At 57.6% G+C, this 19,079-nt stretch overlaps 1 protein-coding gene across 9 annotated transcripts in view; it reads left to right on the top strand.

The window, feature by feature from the left end:
* EVI5L (ecotropic viral integration site 5 like) overlaps nt 1-17,405 on the top strand; it is a 29,714-nt gene extending 12,309 nt beyond the window's left edge. Inside the window, exons 3-21 of one of the 9 annotated variants that reach the window (XM_090290337.1) lie at nt 1,089-1,278; nt 1,665-1,889; nt 1,995-2,069; nt 2,749-2,874; nt 4,284-4,427; nt 4,554-4,643; nt 5,797-5,894; nt 5,978-6,038; nt 9,865-9,918; nt 10,785-10,817; nt 11,832-11,972; nt 13,399-13,527; nt 14,122-14,172; nt 14,860-15,000; nt 15,098-15,253; nt 15,349-15,495; nt 15,578-15,673; nt 15,810-15,854; nt 15,991-17,405. In XM_090290337.1, coding sequence (XP_090146463.1) covers nt 1,089-1,278; nt 1,665-1,889; nt 1,995-2,069; nt 2,749-2,874; nt 4,284-4,427; nt 4,554-4,643; nt 5,797-5,894; nt 5,978-6,038; nt 9,865-9,918; nt 10,785-10,817; nt 11,832-11,972; nt 13,399-13,527; nt 14,122-14,172; nt 14,860-15,000; nt 15,098-15,253; nt 15,349-15,495; nt 15,578-15,673; nt 15,810-15,854; nt 15,991-16,269 — 2,281 coding nt within the window. In that variant the 3' untranslated portion in view covers nt 16,270-17,405. Of the gene's footprint in view, nt 1-1,088; nt 1,279-1,664; nt 1,890-1,994; nt 2,070-2,748; nt 2,875-4,283; nt 4,428-4,553; nt 4,644-5,796; nt 5,895-5,977; nt 6,039-9,864; nt 9,919-10,784; nt 10,818-11,831; nt 11,973-13,398; nt 13,528-14,121; nt 14,173-14,859; nt 15,001-15,097; nt 15,254-15,348; nt 15,496-15,577; nt 15,674-15,758; nt 15,855-15,990 lie in introns of all 9 variants that reach the window. The other 8 variants (XM_090290334.1, XM_090290335.1, XM_090290338.1 and 5 more) reach the window with 8 other exon arrangements.
* Nucleotides 17,406-19,079: the final 1,674 nt, after the last annotated feature.

The following is a 19,079-nucleotide window of genomic DNA, read 5'->3' as shown; positions in this document are numbered from 1 at the left end:
ATACAGCAAAGTAAGTTTGTAATAAAAATTACTATACTAACTAAATTGGGATTAGAATTTTGATCAATTATGTTTTCTTATTTTCAAAACTTACCCCTTTTCCAGAAGTATAGCTTTGAATTAAAGGAAATTTTTTTTCAAATATTAAAAAATAAAATATAGATTTATTATCATTCAGCTACGGCAAGGCCAACAGATAAGGAAAGGACCACCACTGAGAAGACAGTTTGTCACTCACAGTTCCCTAGAAGCAAGAGGCAGAGCACACCATGAAGGGCACACAGAGAAGCACCAGGGTCAGTCAAGAGGCGGGTGGGGCCAGGGAGAAATTCAGGCAAGTGCCTCCATTGTGGTTCAGAGAGAACCAATGGGTGAGGCAGGGTAAGTAGGCCTGGGTTTGGCTGGTGAAATAACTCCATGGACTCTGGGGCATATGGGTGGCTCTGGTTGTCTGATACCTGGCCCTGTGGTGATCAGGACAGGGATGGTGGCCCTGAGTGTAAGAGCCTGATGAAGAAGAGATGGTAGGTGGTCAGGTTCTGGATTCGGCGATTTGCACAGGAAAGGCACACTGGCAGGTGTCCTTAACTATCTGTAGGATTTAGCTAGGCCTGGGAGGGGCGGGCCCTCCAGAGTCAGCCAGGACCCAGCTGTCAAAGCATCGTTTCATACAGCTTCTCCCTAGCTAGGTTTTTCCAGCCCTCAGCTCACCCTCTCTGCACCTCATCTATAAAGCATGGATCTTAACAAAAACCTGCCCCTCGGGGGTGGTACGAGACTCAGTGAGTTAACCCACATGCTTCTCAGTTCAGTGTTGGGCACCAATTGGGACAAACAAATAGCAACCTCTGTGAGGACGCAAAGAGATGAACCACAGTTCAGAGAGATTAGGGCTCTGACCAATGTCACTCAGCAAGTGCCACACAGCAAGAACAACTTAGACCCAATCCCTGGTGGCCTCTGGAATCCCTGGGAGGAGGGTCAGGCTTCTCAGCAGCCACCTGTCCCCAGGGAGTGACTGAAGCCCAGAGACGTGGGTGGGAGGTGCCTGCAGCCCGGACCTGCCTCTACCGGCCCTCCCTGTCTAGGCTCCTGGAGGCTGACTCCAAGTCCATGCGCTCCATGAATGGCTCCCGGCGAAACAGTGGGTCCTCACTGGTGTCCAGCTCCTCGGCCTCCTCCAACCTGAGCCACCTGGAAGAGGACACATGGATTCTGTGGGGCCGAATTGCCAATGAGTGGGAGGAGTGGCGGCGCAGGAAGGAGAAGCTGCTTAAGGTGGCGGGGACAGTGGAGGTGGGTGGGTGGCTAGGGGACCAACAGGGGCAGACAGTAGACAGCCCAGCCTGATCACTCGGCCAGCAAACAGCAGCACCAGGGTCCAGCACGGGCAGGGGGACAGAAGTGCTGGCACTTTGAGGGGGCCTTACAGGGAATGGGGAGGGGAGAGAGAGTGGATGGGGCTGGCCCGGTAAGTAGCTGTCACACTGTGTTTCCTGCCCTAATGTGTTCTGTGGCCGCCTGGGGGTAGCTCATTAAGCAGTGTAAGCTCTGTCTGCAATGCACAGGCGCAGCTGAGCTCTGGGCCACATGCATGGCATGGGCAAGCCCCATCCCAGTGGACAGCGTCCAGCCTGGCCTCCTGCCGCCCACCCCTTCCCCAGGAGCTGATCCACAAGGGCATCCCACACCACTTCCGGGCCATTGTGTGGCAGCTCCTGTGCAGCGCCACGAACATGCCAGTCAAGAACCAGTACTCAGAGCTGCTCAAGATGTCCTCGCCATGTGAGAAGCTGATCCGCAGGGACATCGCCCGCACCTACCCAGAGCACGAGTTCTTCAAGGGCCAGGACAGCCTGGGCCAGGAGGTTCTCTTCAATGTCATGAAGGTGAGCCCCCACCCGCCGCCCCCTGCCCAGGACCGTTCACCCCACGTGTTGGCCTGCTGTCCCTGAGCCTGGCGGGACCCGCCCTGATCCCACGCTCCCTTGCAGGCATACTCGCTGGTGGACCGGGAGGTCGGCTACTGCCAGGGCAGTGCCTTCATCGTGGGCCTGCTCCTCATGCAGGTAGGTGGTCTGGGCCAGGCGAGGGCGGGGCCAGCTGTGCAGGCTCTGCTTCCAGGAGGCGGACCGAAGCAGAATGTAATCCTCCATTTATTGTTCTCCAGTCAGATCCTCCATCCACATCCACCTATGACCTCAGGCAGTCCCCAGACCAAGCTCTCAGTGGGTGGGCACAGAGGGGCTGACCACCTGTCCTGTACACTGTACTGTTCAGGAAATGGAGGGGCAGGCTGTCCTACTCAGTCACCTCCCAGGGCTGGACTGGGAATTCCAGGGTGGATGGAGGACTTAAATTGGCCAGTGTGGAGTTTATAGGGCTGGGGGTTTTGTCCAGAGAATCCAGGAGGCTTAGGAAGGAGAGGACAGAGATGCTGGGAGTGGACCAGAGAGTGTCCCTACCATGGGCTCTGGAGGTGGCCAGACCAGGGGCTCAAGTCCCAGCTTCACCATTCCCTGGCAAATGGCCTTTGGCAGGTGACTTCAGCCTCAGGAGGTTTCCCATCAGTGAACAAGGGTGACCAGAGGTTTGTTGTGAGAGTTCAGACAACCTACACAGTCCACATTCAACAGATGTAAATAGAACAAGAACAGCCATGCATAGTACTCTGGGGCCATGAGAAGAGCAGTGAGCATTACCTCCCAACCTGCCCATACTCACAGCCCCCATCTATCCATCCCCCAGATGCCTGAGGAGGAGGCCTTCTGTGTGTTTGTGCGGCTGATGCAGGAGTACCGCCTTCGGGAGCTCTTCAAGCCCAGTATGGCCGAGCTGGGACTCTGCATCTACCAGTTTGAGTACATGCTGCAGGTGAGAAGGGCAAGGTGGCCATATCACCCACTCCTCTGCAGTGCACCGCCATGGCACTAGCCTAGGCCATCCCCATTGGCTCTGACTGAAAATTCCAGGGCTAAAAAATCATTTTCCAGACATCCCAGCTCAGAAAGGGGCTCTAGACCCCAGGGGGCTATGTGGCATTGCCCCCAAGCACACTTCCAGGGACAGGGCAGGGACAGCCATTTATGGTGAGGGTTCCTGAGCACTCTGGGCTCCCAGAACCTAAGGACAGAGGGGTCAGGCTGGCTCTTGCCAGACACACCCACAGCCCCTTTGTCAGCTCCCAAAGTGGCAGAAGAAGGGAAGGTGTCTGCCTGCCTTTGTTGATTAGGGCAGAGCTGCAGACCTTTCAGTTGATAAACAGCAGCCCTCGCAAGGGCCGCTTTTGGCTGGCAGGCAAAGCGGAGGGTGTATGCAAGCGAAGAACACATGTACACACATGCACACGCATGTGCACACACACATGTGCCTGCTCCGGAAGCCTGTCACAGGTGGGGCTGTGAAACTCTGCACAGCAGTTGGGGGTGGGGGTAGAGAGGGACAGGAGGTGGGACCTGGGACAAGCTTGGTCATGAAAGCCCCACTCCTCAGGCCCAAAGGACTGGGAGGTGCTATTGATCAAGTGGACCTGGCAATTTCAACAAGCAGGGGGCCAGAGTCTGCAGAGAAGAAATGGCCCCGCCCAGGCTGCTTAGCTGTGAGCTCCCACAGCAAAGTAGCTGGACAGCACCAGGGAGCCCCAGGGTCTGCAAGGAAGCCCAGGACACGTGGGGGGAGTGGCACCAGAGTCCCTTCTGCCAGTGAAGGACATCCAGGGGTTCCTAACACTTTCTCCAGCCTGTTTTCCTAGCTTGTCACTTTTCAGCAGTCTGAAGTTCAGGCCAATCAGACCGGCACCCCATGAGCATTGCTGGGCTCAGAGCACCATGAGGGGCTGTAGGGAGACACAGCGACTGGCAAGTTATGGAACACAGGTTGGGCCACAGTGGGCTCATGCCACACCCCACCTCTCACTCTCTGGGTGGCCTTGAGGTGTTATGTAAACCATCCCCCTAACCCTCAGAAGCTCCCTGTTGGGCTGGAGGTGAGGACCCCATGGGCTAGGAGGAGAGCAGTTGGACCAGCTGCTGCCCAGGGTGGATACCCAACACCCATGAGCTGCTGCCACCCCTGCCTGTGTCCCCACCTCATGCTACCTAGTGTTCTGGGATGTTTCAGCCTCACGCAAAGACAGTGCCAAGGGCTCACAGAGGAAGGGAGTCAAGGGCTGATCTGGGAAGTCTCCCTGGAGGCAGCAGCACCAAGACCCAGGGAGCCTGTGGGCATGGACAGCTGTGTCTGGTGCTGTCCTCACAGTGCTGGCCTCATTCCCCAACCCTCAGGAGCAGCTGCCGGACCTGAACACCCACTTCCGCTCCCAGAGCTTCCACACATCCATGTATGCCTCATCCTGGTTCCTCACACTCTTCCTGACCACCTTCCCACTGCCCGTCGCCACTCGTATCTTCGACATTTTCATGTATGAGGTCAGGACCCCTTCAGCCCCTTTCTCTCCCAAAGGCCCACACTGGAAGGGCCAGGGCTTGGGGAGGAGTTGGAGCGCTCCCTGGGAGAGCAGGACCAGAGACGCACTGTCACCCCCACCTTTGCAGGGCCTGGAGATCGTGTTCAGGGTGGGCCTCACCCTGCTGCAGGTGAACCAGGTGGAGCTGATGCAGCTGGACATGGAGGGCATGTCCCAGGTGGGCCAGGGGCTTGGGAAAGGGTGGGGTGGCCACCCCCAGCAGGGCACCTAGGCAGGTGCTGCCTCCTATGAGACAGGAGGGCCTGGAGCTCTGAGTGGGCCTGATCCTTCCCTGACCCCTATGGCCCCTGAGGCCTCTGTGGAGGACCAGGGTGGGCCCTAAGGAGCCCTGGCTCTGCCAGACACAGTCCAGGGCCAGCAGCCTGGCAGTGGGGGAGAGGAAGGCCCAGGCCCTGGCTCTGGGAGATCCCACCCCCTCTCTCCTGCCCCGGCTTTGTGTCCCCCAAAGCCTTTGTGGCAAACAGTTACACTAGCCAGACCACAGGCGCTGGGTATGGTTTTTGGCACTAGCAACTGGGCCAAGCGAGGGCACAGGAGGGAGTGAGGGGTCTGGTCTGTCCTGCCCAGCCCTGGCTTTCCTGCCTGCTTCTCACAGCTATGTCCCCCCATGCAGGCCCCTGCCCCCTCCCAGTGTCCTCCAGCTGGCGCTTCAGTGCAGAATACACAAAGGCCATGGTTGTGTCCATAAACACGAGTGTTCATTGTCTACAGCTGCCAGAGAGGGCCGGCTGGGCTGGGGAGCAGGAGCCAGGCTGGCCCCCACTGCTAGCAAGCTATGTCCACTGGTGGCTCACACTTAACCCTTTGTGGAGGCCTTAGGAGGCCCCAGGCAAGCAGTCGAACCACTGAGGGGTCTTCCTTCCAGGTTGTTCCTCGCTGCCTCTATTCTACAACCTCCTCAGTCTCTTCTCACTGCTGTGGGGTACAGCATGCCTCCCCTTCTTCCATGAAGGTCCCCTGTGCTCAGACCCCACCTCAACCCACCCCTGGGCCTTCACCCTCAGGAGCTCCTGCGGCCTGCTTTTCCCCTGCAAACTGAAGTCCTGGCTGCAGGCGGCTTCTCCCCAGATGCCTGCTTCTCCCCAGATGCCTGCTTCTCACACTCACTTGCTCCACAGTGACGGACCACCCACAACAGGCAGGCTGGGCACTGCCCTGGGTACATGGTGACACCCCAGGCAGACCTGCTCCTGCCCTCCCTCCTGCAGCACCCAGGCCCTCCTCCAGGGCAGTGGGCACAGCAGGCACAGCAGGGGCTCCATGCCCCCATTACCACCCCCCACAGTCAGTGACTGCCTGTGTCCCCACAGTACTTCCAGCGGGTGATCCCCCATCAGTTCGACAGCTGCCCAGACAAGCTGATCCTCAAGGCTTACCAGGTCAAGTACAACCCTAAGAAGATGAAGAGGTCAGTACCTGGCATCCAGGGTGCTGGCAGAAAAGGGGTCCCCTGAGGGTGGACGGTGACCATGTCAGCCCTCTCCTCTGCAGGCTTGAGAAGGAATATGCTGCCATGAAGAGTAAGGAGATGGAGGAGCAGATTGAGATCAAAGTGAGTCTCTGAGGAGCAGGGTACAGGGGTGAGGGGTACAGGGACAGGAGGCCCTTGGGAGTGTCCCTCTCAACCACAAGAGGCAGGCAGCCACTAGGGGGCACCCCAGGCTGTCCTCAGGCTCTGGGGGTGTTCCTCTGCCAGCTGCCCCTTCACTCACTGCCAGACCGGTCTATGAGCAAGGACCCACCTGGCGCTGGGGACCCAGTGGGGGATGAGGTGGATCTGCCCTTGTGGGGCTCCCACCGCAGTGCGGAGACAGTCACTGAGCCAGGAAGTATAGCGGATGCACTCTAGAAAGCACTCTGAATAAAATGTACAGGGCAGACTGCTGCAGGCCCAGGGAACTGAGTGCTGACAGCCGAGCAGCAGCTGGCCTGAGGGGCTGAGGGAACATCAGGAAGGCAGCCCTCAGTTGTGAGAGCCCCAAGGTCAGGGGCAAGGGGGAGCCCCAAGGCAGACAGGGGCCAGATGCCAGGGAGGATAGGCCAGGGTATGGCACTCACCCATGGCCCCTGGCTCCCTGGTGCCTGGCCAGCCAGCCCTACTAGGTTTGGGGTTACAGTTCTGTCACCAACTCCAGTATGTGGGTTTCTCCCCACACCAAGCAATTCTCCAACACCAGCTAGGGGCCCTACAAGTCAGCTCAGTTCTGACACCAGCTACATGGAGACAGTGTCAGAGCCCACAGGTTAAGGGCACCATCCCACAAGACTGCTGCTCCCTCCCCTTCAGGACCAGGCTCAAGTCCAGGTTGTCACCTGTGCTTCTGACATCCTGGCTGTAGGTCATAGGCTCCTGCGATTTCCTCCTCAGATCTGATGAATTTGCTCAAGTTGCTCACAGAACTCAGAGAAACGTTAACCTACAAGATCACTGCTCTGCTATAAAGGGTGTAAGTCAGGGACAGCCATATGGAAGAGATGCTTGGTGCCAGTTGTGAGGGAAGGGCACAGAGTCCCCAGGCCCACTCCAAGTACCCACCCTCACAACACCTCCAGCCATTCACCAGCCTGGAAGCTCTCCAAACCCTCATGGGGTTTCATTACACAAGCATCATTGATTACATCATTGGACATCAGTGATTTATTCATCCTCCAACCCATCTCTCCTCCCCAGAGATTTGGGGAGAGAACTGAAAGTTCCCACCCTCTGACACATGGTGGGGTCCTCTGGCAACCAGCCCCCATCCTTAGGTGACCAAGGGGCTTTCCAAAACTTACCTCGTTAACATAGCAAAAGACATCTTTAGCCCTCTCCTCACTCAGGAAATTCCCAGGATTTTAGGTGCTCTGAGCCAGGACTGGATGGAAGACCAAATATATATTTCTTGCTAAAAATCACAATATTACAAGGTGTTTCCTGAGTGTGCAGAGTCTCTGAACCTGGACTTCCTGCCCTCTCTTTCCCTTTGCTTTCATCCCTCCACACATGATTTTAATCATTCAACATTTATTGAGCACCTACTATGTGCCAATCACAGCAGAGATTAAGGGCTCCCAGTCCAGTGGCGGTAGAGGTACAGACATAAACAAACCCCAACACAGCCTGGCTCTGTCCTGTCTACAGACTGGCAGAATCCCATAGTGGCTGGGACTAGAGTCCCACAGACCAGCTGTGTGGCCCAGGAAGGTGAAGTCACCTCTCTGACACCTCTCAGTGTCCCCTTCTGCAAAATGGAAATGACACTTGCTCTGCTGTTCAAACTATTATTATTATCATCACCACCGCTATCATCATTCCCACCTCCTCTAGAAAGGCAGAGGTAGAAGCTAGGCTAGAATTCAGGTCACCTGCCACCCATACCTAAGGGGGAAAGAGGGCATCATTTGTCCATGTTTGTAGGACTCCCAGAAATAGTTTTATGTCCTGAATTTTTAAGCATCTCTCTCTCAGGAATGGCAACCTGATGCACCCGTCCGTGTGTGTGTGTTTGTTTGTGTATGTGTCTGTGTCTTATACATAGACAAGGGCCTGCTCCCATCTGGTAACTATGAGGACCCAGCAATAGGTAGGTACACAGCAGGCCCTCATACCACATGCCCCGCTTGGAAATTTCCCACAAGAGGCCCCTTAGAACCCCACAGGTCTTAAAGGGTTCAGGCAGGTGCCTTCTCTATTGACCCTGCCCTTTGCTCTCTCACCTTTAGCCTATTTTAAAATGTACCTGGGGTTTGTTTTAACCAGGTATGGTTAGGTGACTGACACAGAGACAACTGCCTTTGAAAGAAGAGTTTATTACTCACAATTCCCAAGAATCCAGACCACCACATCATGCAGGCCACACAGGGAAGCCCCAGGGTGAGTCAGGAGGCAGCAGGATCCAGGGGGAAAGCAGGGGCCAGAACCTTTATTGTGGTTTTCCAGCAAAGGAGCGGGCAAAGCAGGATAGGCAAGTTTGAGTGAGTTTATGATTGACTAGTTTGAATAATTTCAGGGGCTATAGGAGTGGCCCCTAGTTGTCCTGTGAAAATTTAGGACAAGGAAAATATTGGCTTGGTATGTGAGAGTTAAATAAGAAAGGTAGGGCAGGGGTGCTCTGGATTGGCTGATTTGCTTTGTTTACTATCTGTAGGAATTAACTAGTCCTGAGAGGGGCAGTCTCTTCAGGATTAGCAAGGCCTCAGGATGTAAAAGCATCAAAAGTACAGAAAACTTTTTCAAAGTCTGACTAGTACATAGCCCCCACCCCATAGTTCTTGTTTCCTCTCTCGCTCGCTCTCCCTTCCCCCTCCCTCCCTGCCTCGCTTCACCTTCGAATAAGCAGGAGAGAGGTAAGTTTTCAGTAGGGCCCATCCAACTCCTCCAAGGATGTCTGTGCTTATGCCAAAGAGACATCAGAGAAATTGAAAGGTCATGGGTCAAGACTCTGGATTCCAGATCACCGTGAGGGACAGAGACCTGTGCTTGAAACAGCTTGGGAGGCTCAGGAAAACACTGCCCCACTTCGATTCAGTTTCCCCATCCATGACAGGAATCAATGGCCATCAATCAAGTCTGCCACCTCGCTGACCAGTTGCTTCCTAGGAATGTTGTGGATGTTTCCGTCATCTTTTTATCCCTGGATGAAACCAAGAAATGTTCTGTGTGATCCACAGGGAGGCAGGACCCTTGCTAATCTGCTGATTGAAACTATTTGTGTACCTACTTCTTAATGCGTACATAGGTAGAAACTAAACACAAGGCATATGGAAACCTCACCTGCTTCCCAAAAGGTTGTAAGGAAACCTAAAACCACAGATATCTAACCAGAATCCACCAGGGCAGGATGCAAGGTGAAAGCAAGGAGAAGCCTGGAGGGAAATGATGACTATTGGACACAGCTAGCTGGCTGTCAGCAGTCACAGAGATGTAGGTTGTCGGGCCAAAGGAAGTGTGGGTGTTCAGCAAGACCCACTTCCCTGGACCCAAATTCTGAAAGGAGTTTGCCTCCTGAGATTGAACCCTGGGGCTGGAGGCCAAGCAGTGAAGGGTGGGGGCTGTCTGATAGCAGCTTCTCTCAAAATGCAGCAGCTTCTCCCAAAATGCAGCAGCTTCTGCCCTGTGGGAGGTGGACGGGCCCAAGCATGGGGTAGGACCGATTCCCAAGGAGGGCATGTGTGTCCGTGGAAGCACATTATTTTTACTGAACCAAGGCTTGTTTAAAAAAAAAAAAAAAGATCTGATTAGCCATTCTGAATGTGGCTTAGCCCTGTTTTCTGGGATCACTGACCCTGAGTGTAAGCCTCTGGCTCTACCCTGCCTGAAGGTGTCCTAGCCACTTGGGGGACAGACCTCTACAGAAATGCAGGCAGGATCTGATGTGCTCTCCCCTCTCCCCACATAGAGGCTTCGAACGGAGAACCGGCTTCTGAAACAGCGGATTGAGACCCTGGAGAAGGTGAGGGGTGTGGCCACCAGCCTATGGCACCAAACCCTCCAAGCCCCAAGCAGGACCCACCAGCCAGAGGGCCAGCCAGCCCCCTGCTCCAGCCCAGGCCCCACCCTGAGCCCCACTGAGATTTGAGCTACCATATCAGGGAAACTTACGTTAGGGCTCAGGGTTGAGTTATAACAGTTACCTGCAAACACCACAACGCGTTTGTGTCCAGTGCCCTCTGGGGCTGCCTGGAAGGAGGAGGAGGAGGCAGAACTACTACTTTGACTGAGGTGCCCAGAACTGGGCCATAGGGCACCCCACCTACCCTGTAATCTGGAAGCCTTACCCTCAAAAGGACAAAATAGGAGTGGAGTGGTAGGGGGCAGTCTTGCCACCAGCTCTATGATGGGGTGCCACAACCCTGACCCTGGCCCCAAACTTGTTTTTACAGATGGAAGTGGAGGCAAGGAGCCCCCACTTCCTGCTCCACTCTTATTTTCATTTGACCCTCCACTGACCACAGGATTTTATTGCCCTTGCCCCAAAGCCTCCATCCTTGTTCAGCCTCTAAATGAAACTTCCTGAGTTTTCCCAGTTCACCCCAGCGTAGCTGACCCTAGACAGAGTGATTGTGGGCACCCCCCCACCCCCCCGCCATTCAGCTCACACAGACCCCTCTCCTGGAAGGAACTGGCTCTGACTTTGGTCTACCTCCAAGTCCTCTCCTGCTGATTCTCTGGTTCTCAGGTCTCACTCCTTTCTCCCCTGCCTCTGGAGATAGTCCACTGCATTAGTGACGAGTGGTTCTTGTCTGTCTTTCCCCCTCCTGTCCCCGTGCCTTCCGCTCTGCCTCCTCCCCTGTTGCTGGGAACCCCCTCGCCGGGTAGGAGAGCGCTGCTCTGGCTGATAGGTTAATCCAGGTACTGTAGATTTTCCATCTCCCTCTTCCCAGTCTCTACACAAGACAGCCAATAACGGGCTCTTTCCTGGTCGCTGACATCCCAGGGGTGAGGGGGGCAGGCCTGGAACTATGCATGGGGGTGGTTGGTGACTGCTTCTCCAAGAGACAGAGGTGTCCCTCTAGAGGAAGGGTCTGTGCATGTGCAAACATGGCATCTGGGTGTGTGTATGTGTGTGGCTGTGAGTGTAGTACACACACAGGGACACAAAGCTCCCTCCCTCCTGGGGATATAGGTGGGGTCAGAGACCCTGAGGGTGCATCTACAACAAGCCTTAGTGCAAGCATGCGCTGACCCCACCCCCACCCCCACACACACACACACTGCACCCCTCTGGCCCTCCACGCTCCTCTCTGCTGCCACCTGCAAGGCCTGCCATCTTTTCTCACTCACCTGCTTCTGCTGTTGCCTCATCTTGAATGGCTTTATCTGGAAGCTTCTGCCTGCCACCTGGTGGCTCCAAGCCTAGAATGGAGGGACCCACATTGGGTGGAGTGAGGGATGTGACTGGTGGGTGGGTCTTAGCCCCTGACAGGTAGAGGCCCCCAGGTCCAGGACTGGGGAAGGCCAGGGACAAGCATGCTCTACTTCCCAGCCCTGCCCCAGGAGCCAGCACTTAGCTGCCCCCACCACCAGCGGAGCCTGGCCTCTGGTGTGCCATCATCTGTGGATAAGGAATTGCTTCTCCTCCCCTGGGACAGAGGCCAAGAGCCAGAAGCTGGGAGGGACGGAGCTATCAGCAGCTCCAGCCTGGGGCCCCAGTCTCCATTGAAGGCCCACAGAGCCCAGACCCCCCGGTCAGGGGTGCACATCTTTCTCCTGGGGTCCTGTACCTGCCGACCCCTCGCTCTTGTCCCCAGGCCCTGCCGGGTGCCCCAATCCAGACTCTGAATGAAGGTGGCCTCCCCCTCTCCCACTTGGCCTCTGCCCTCCTTGGGCCTCCCTCTCACTGCCCCCTGTCCTCGCTGGGCTCAGGGACAGGTGACACGGGCACAGGAGGCTGAGGAAAACTATGTCATCAAGCGGGAGCTGGCGGTGGCTCGGCAGCAGTGCAGCTCAGCGGCCGAGGACCTGCAGAGGGCACAGAGCACCATCCGGCAGCTGCAGGAGCGGCAGGTAGGGGCCGCTGGCTGGGGTTGCCCTCTGGTTCCTAACTAGGGCCGAGGGCACCTTCTCCCCCAGCCAGCAGCCCCGACCCAAGGGAGAACCCTGCGGTTTCCATGTCCCACCGCCCACTCAGGTGCTTGGCCTTCTGCACTGAGACCAAGGCGGCCAGTCCCCTCCACCTCTGACCTCGGCATAGGAACCAGGCTGTCCCTGCAGGGCCCCCTTCCTGGCACAGGCTGGCGACCTCAATGGATGGGCCGGTGATTCCTTGGCATCTCCCCAAGGTCTTCAGGACTACTGGGCTTCCCCAGGGGCCAGCGGGCAGTAGGAGCTAGATCAAAGAACAGGAGAGGGGACTCCCTCCTCTGGTGCCCAGAACTTCACCCTCAGAGGAGAGTCTGGTCTGTGCCCACCACTCAGAACTGACAGGGTGGAAATGAGTTGGCAATGCAAGTCTGTTGTGGGGTCTTGAACTCAGTGGTGGGAGGGCTCATGGGCTAGAGCACTGTACAGAGTCTGCTCCCTGAGGTGGCTTTTAGAACCTTCCTTCAGCTCTACCCAGCAGGCTTCCTCCTTTATCGGATGACCTGCCAGCAGCTGCAGCCCCGAAACTGACAGTATTCATGTGGGCATATGCTCTGGAGGGACAGGGAAAGGTGCTGTAGGCTCCTCGGACCCCTGCAATCCAGGCCTGACCCCAGCAGAGCCTGGCAACAAGGTGGGGTCCCTGACTTGCAGAAACCACAGTGGGTGGAGAGAAGGAAGGGCTGTTCCCTGGGAGGCCCTTCGCCCAGGCCTGGAGACCTTCGCTCAGGCCTTAATTCAGGAATTGGGCACCCATGGATCTCAGAGACCCAAAGTGGCAGAGGGCAGCAAGCAGGCCTGGGTACAGGGCAGGAGGCCAGTGGGGAAGTAGGTGGCATCGGGCAGGGCCTGGGGTGGAAGGGCTGGGACAACTTCCCAGAGAACCACCCTGCCAGGCCATGGGGCACAGAGATGGGGACCCAGCCTCAGCCCAGGGACTTTCCTCAACAGCAAGGTCTCCTTTATTGGTCCCACGTGGCACCTGTCTGAGAGGCCTCCGCACTGAGCAAGAAGTACCCCAGCAAAACTCTTCCCATACTTTCCTATTTTGAAATGGAGCAAGAGGAAAAGAAAAAGGGGTGGGAGTGCCATAACCAGGAGTCCTGCCCTGCCCTGCTGCGCTCCCACCTCCACCACGTGGCTAAGCCACAGACCACTCAGCAGGAAGGTTGCCTTGGAGAACTCATCCTCCACCCTGCCTCCAGCAATCCTGGGCTCAGCCTGAGCCTCCTCCCAGCCCAGGGCCCTGGGGAGTAGGGGGGAAGTCCTGGGCTCACAGCCAGCTGTCAGGAAGGCTGCCCACCCCCCAGCTGCAGCCTTGGGCCTAATGCAGCCCTCCACCTGCCCCCAGGATAACCCTCGACTCACTGAGGACTTTGTGGCCCACCTGGAGACTGAGCTGGAACAGTCACGGCTTCGGGAGACAGAGACACTAGGGGCCCTGCGGGAGATGCAGGACAAGGTTCTAGACATGGAGAAGGTGGGACTGGGCAGGCCAGTGTTGGGGGAACTCTGGGAAAGGGGAGGGGGGTGCTGCATGCACTTGAGGTACACGACCAGGCCTCAGCCAAGGAGAAAGCTGCCAGGGAGTCCGGAGGTGAGGGTGCGGGGGTCCTGGAGTCAGATCCCCCTGCCTCAGTAGTCCCTGAGGAAACCTAAACTGCCTCCCCCACGGTCTCCACAAGAGGGTCTGAGCAGATGGAAAGTGGGCCCCTCACCTCTAAAACCCCCTCAAGTCCTAGAGATGCACACACACACACACACATCAGGGCACCCACAGTCTGGCACCAGATACAGTGCCAGCAGTATAGTGGCTTCTTCCATGGGCTTCCTGGACAACCTGCCCTACCTGTGCGTCCCCCTCAGGCCCTGGGTTCCAGGAGGGAGGGAGAGGGAAGGGAGGCCCCGGCCCCACAGGGCTGCTCACCCCACCCCCACCTCCATGGAGGCCTCACCCAGAGGGCAACTAGGAGCCACCCTCTCCTTCCAGCAGCCCTAAAGGGGGCCCAAAGCCTCCTGAGTCCCTCCCCAGCTTCTTTCACACAGATTCTGTATTGACTCAACTTTCACAAAGCTGCCAGAAGAGGGCAGCAGCGCCCCACCCACCTGGAGCCTGCTCTCCCAGGTGTCTGCCACAGCCTCTCAGTCCCCATCACCAGCCTGGGCCTCCTTCCCCCTCCGTCCACCTCGTAGGGCCATGTGCACCCAGTAGATCCTGCCTCCCAAACCCAAGCAAGGATCAATGAGGTCCTAGGGCAACAAGCTGGGTTTTGTTCCAAGAGGCCAGAACACAAATCTCTCGTCCCTGAACCCTTGCAAGGCCAGGAGAGGTTCTAGGCTGACCCTCAGTGGGTTCCCAGGAAGAGGGACTGCCTGGGAGGGGGCAGGGTACGGGGTGCTGAGGCCCAGCCTTCTCAGCTGCTGCTGGGGCAGGTCCCAGCTCTGGTCATAGGCCCCATGGGGGTGGACCTCAGCTTCCCAGGTGGATAGGTGCTGGTCCTCACCCAGCCTGCCTGGTGTCCTCAGTGGTAACATGATGGAAGCCCCACCCGAAGCCAGTCCTTTGAGAGAGCAGGTGCTTCTCTTACAGCCATTTTGTAAGTGAGGATTTGCAGCTGGAGCCACAGAGGTGAATCTGCTCCGCACAGCCCTGGTCCACCTTCCCAATATATCCTGAGTTCAGGGTGCACCCTCCACCAGCCAGCTGCCCAAGGTGGAGCCCAGAAGAAATGAGGGGTGGCATCTCAGCCTACAGGAGGGGGCTGCGTGGCTGCCAGCAGCCCCAGGCCCTGACCACTCCTGTCCCCCTCAGAGGAACAGTTCACTGCCTGACGAGAGCAATGTAGCCCGCCTGCAAGAGGAGCTGAAGGCGCTCAAGGTGCGAGAGGGCCAGGCAGTAGCCTCCGCCAGGGAGCTGAAGCTGCAGCTGCAGGAGCTCTCAGACACCTGGCAGGTGAGGACCTGGCCAGAGGGCAGACGCATTCCTGCAACCATGAGGCCGGCCTAGGGGGCCCCAGAGCCCTGGGCTGACCACAGGTCTCTCTTGGCAGGCCCATCTGTCCCGTGGGGGCCGCTGGAAGGAGTCTCCCCGGAAGCTGGTCCTCAGCGAGCTGCAGGACGAGCTGATGAGCGTGCGTCTGCGCGAGGCACAGTCTCTGGCCGACGGCCGCGAGCTGCGGCAGCGCGTGGTGGAGCTCGAGACACAGGTGGGCCGCAGCCACCCTCTCTGGGAGGGACTTGGTGTCCATGATCGGCCCCATGCTAGGCCGTGACCCCCGCCTGCACGTCCTCTCCCCACCAGGATCACATCCACCGCAACCTTCTGAACCGCGTGGAGGCTGAGCGCTCAGCGCTGCAAGAGAAGCTGCAGTACTTGGCCGCGCAGAACAAGGGGCTGCAGACGCAGCTGAGCGAAAGCCGCCGCAAGCAGGCAGAGGCCGAGTGCAAGGTGCCCCTCTCCCAGATCCCGCCTTCCCACCCCCTCCCTTGCCCGCCTCGCCCTTGACCCACCCTCTCCCCGCTGCCCTCAGAGCAAGGAGGAGGTGATGGCCGTCCGCCTGCGAGAAGCCGACAGCATGGCGGCGGTGGCTGAGATGCGGCAACGCATAGCCGAGCTGGAGATCCAGGTGTGGGGCGGGGCGGGGCGGGGCGGGGCACGGGCGGCCTGGGGCCAGGATGCTGCCTGACCCCTGCACCCTGGCTCCCCCGCAGAGGGAGGAGGGCCGCATCCAGGGCCAGCTGAACCACTCGGACTCTTCGCAGTATATCCGCGAGCTCAAGGACCAGATCGAGGAGCTGAAGGCCGAGGTGAGCGCGGGAGGAGACTGAGAGCCCTTCGTGTCCTCAGCTGGTGACGGGCCAGGAGTCAGTGCCTATGGTGCGGGAGAGAAGGGTCCCCAGCGGCACGTGGGTCCACACCTCCAATGTGCGGGTCCCGCCCCAGGTGCGGCTGCTGAAGGGGCCGCCGCCCTTCGAGGACCCGCTGGCCTTCGATGGATTAAGCCTGGCACGACACCTGGATGAGGACTCGCTGCCGTCGTCAGACGAGGAGCTGCTGGGCGTGGGTGTGGGCGGAGCATTGCAGGACGCACTCTACCCGCTATCTCCCCGCGATGCGCGCTTCTTCCGCCCTCTGGAGCAGCCGGCCAAGGACAGCGAGGGCAGCTCGGACAGCGATGCCGATGAGATGGCCACACCCTATAGTCAGGGCCTGAACAACTGAGGCCCTGTCCTTGAGCCCAGAGCTGGGGGTGGAGGATTGGGGAGCGCCTCCCTAGGCTACACTTAACAAACTCCACGCCCACCCGAAGAGGCACAGCAGGGTGCAGAGGGTGCAGCCAGAGCCTGAGGATGCTCAGGGTACCTGTCACACTCGCCCTCCCCAGCACTGTCTAATCTTGCTGTGCTCCCCCCTCCAGGCCCAGTTACCTGGAGGGTCTGCCCCTCTGAACGTAAGGGCACAGAGGACATGGAGGTCCCAAGACTGGAGAACAGAAAGCTCCCTCTTCCCACCAGGCCTCCTTCTGGGACAAAGAAGTCTCTGCTGGGAAGGGTCCAGGAGCTGAAGGAGGCCTGAGGAAGAAGGGGCCACTCTGGGCTGGATTTTAACACCCCACGATGCCCCTGGGGACCCCTGGCAGCAAGGGACAGATGGCCAAGCTGGGCTTTCCTGCCTGATGCAGGCCTCGTGGCCCCTGAGCAGAAACCAAAGTGCCCCCTACTGTGTGCATGGCCAGGGAACCAGCCCAGGGCAGTGTCTTGGGGGCCAGAGCAGCAGTGCAGAAGTCATGAGAGCCCTGTCCCCAGTGCCCCACATCTTCCTCTGTAAGGCACCTCCATCCATCACCCCATCATGATCAGTGATGGGGGCGTTCCCCACCCAGGCTAGCCTCCTCTCCAGGGGGTCCCAGCCTCCACTTCCTTTCCTTCCCTGGGTCCCCAGCCCCAACCTCCATCCAGGGCCAGGCCTCAGGGGGAAAGGATGCTCAGAGGAGTGGCATCCTCATGCCTCCCTCCTCATGGTGGTCCCGTGGTCTCTGCAGAGTTAGAGCCAAGAACGGTGCCAAAGTCCAACTATGCTCCCCAGACCCTTACCCCTAAGGGCCTTCAGCTGCTTTCTTGGGGCTCCTGGAGCCTGGGGCAGTCTCACTAGCAGCCTCCTTGGCGTCTCCTGGAGTGGGGAGTTCATGCCCAGTCCCCCCTTCCCAGTCGCCCACTTCTCAGTGTTACAAAGCCTGGGGACCAGTGTGGGCATCACAGGGCTCTCCCACACTACCCACCACCATTTTGCACACTGCCTGTTCACACTCCACATGGCGCCCAGGTGGGACTAGAAAATAAAGTGTATTTACACAATCATGGATAAGGGATGCTGAGTGGGGCAGCCCTGGGAGTAAGCGTGTTGTCCAGCAAAGCATAGGGAGGGGAGCAAACTGTCCTTGTCTTTGGGAGCCTCCGAGAGAGGCAGGGGTCATAGCAGGCCAGCAGGAGGGCCAAAGAAGTGCCCAGGTTGAGATGCAGCATGAGGAGGGAAGAGCGCTTACTGGTTCAATGTCAGATTGAGGAGAGGTGGTTAGTATGTGGGGAGCAGGTCACAGGGAATCTCTAATGTCAGGCTCACAGATGGACCCTGATAGCCTGGCATTTTCAGAAGGGTGGCTCTGGAGATGGTGAGGACAAGGGGAGTGATTTCCCTCCTGGGCCACTCAGCTTGGGTGTTCCCTGAGACAAGTGGAGCAATTTGGGGTCTTGGGATCTGGTTGTGTTCATTCAGCATATACTTCCTGAGGCCCTCCAGGTGCTCTGTCCCATGCCTCACTCTAAGTGATCCCCAGGGTAGTGGAAGTGACCAGCACTGGTGTGGGGATGGGGGCTGGGCCTTCATGCTGATGTGACAAGTGTCCAGTAGAGGAATGAGCAGGGAGATAGAGAAGGTTTCCTGGAGGAGGGGTGCCAGAGCCAGCTCCAAAGGCAAAAGCATAAAGGCAAGATGTGGCAGGGACCAGGAGGAACAGGAGAAAGTGGGCATGGCCAGACCAGGAAGGGGTTTCTCCAGTCAGGAGCCAGGGTTTGCACTTTTGAACTGAGGGCACTGGAGAGCCATGGAGGGCTTAGTTGAGGAGAGCACCATCAAATGGACCACAGTGTTGGGGTTTAGTTGGGAGGCCAGGGCAAAGACCAAAATGAGCCAGGCAGTGGCCTTCTGAGCAGTATGGCAGGATTCTAGGTATGCACTGGAACAGCCAAGTTCCACATACTATCCCATAACACAACAGCTCCTGTGGGCCCATGTACCATTCCCATCATACAGGTTTAACAATAAGATCCTGCCTGTTTCTCCGTCTCTCCTGCTCCCACAGGCTAATCCTTACTCCACGATGGCATGCACAGAGAACTGTCTGAGGTTCTGCCCTCTTGGGGTTGGCCCTTGAGGCGCTGACTGCCCAATGGGTTATGAGCCAATATCTACCTTTGGCATGTCTCACATTCTGCAAAGGACTGACCCATGGGTCCTTGCCATGGTTCAGCTAGAAAGGGAAACTCTGGTTTGCTACTGAATTTGAGCTTGAGTGAGGGAGCATGCTATGTGCCCCACATACACACACTGGCTCCCAGGGATGGAAGTAGTGCGCCGCTGGGACAGGGCCAGTTTCTCCTCAGACCCTAAGTAGAGGAGCCACCACATCTGGGATGGGAACAGGCAGGACTGGGTGATTTGTGTCTGACAGGAACCTGGCTACAAGGTGGACTATGAGAACTGGATCTAGGGGCACAAACAGGTCTGAGGCCCCAACATGGAGTCCTACTCTGTCCTTTTACCTGCCCTGAGGATCATGGTCTCTGACAGGCCTCCATCACTCTAAGTGTGAAGTAGGAGACCCTTAGGGAGCAAAGGCCTGGGAGTGCTTCCTGAAGGAACACTTGGGAAAAAGGGCCTGGGCTGGGGCTCAGAGTCCAGGACCAGGGTGACTGGGCTATGGGAGGAAGGGCAAGGAATTATGATGAGGAGGGGTGGTTACAAAGACATTGGTT

This window comes from Furipterus horrens, unplaced genomic scaffold, assembly GCF_987537825.1.
Source record: "Furipterus horrens unplaced genomic scaffold, mFurHor1.1.pri manual_scaffold_10, whole genome shotgun sequence".
In the NCBI taxonomy this organism is placed as follows: Eukaryota; Metazoa; Chordata; class Mammalia; order Chiroptera; family Furipteridae; genus Furipterus; species Furipterus horrens.
The sequence above is the reverse complement of the archived record's forward strand: the minus strand, read 5'-3'. Positions and strand labels throughout refer to the sequence as shown.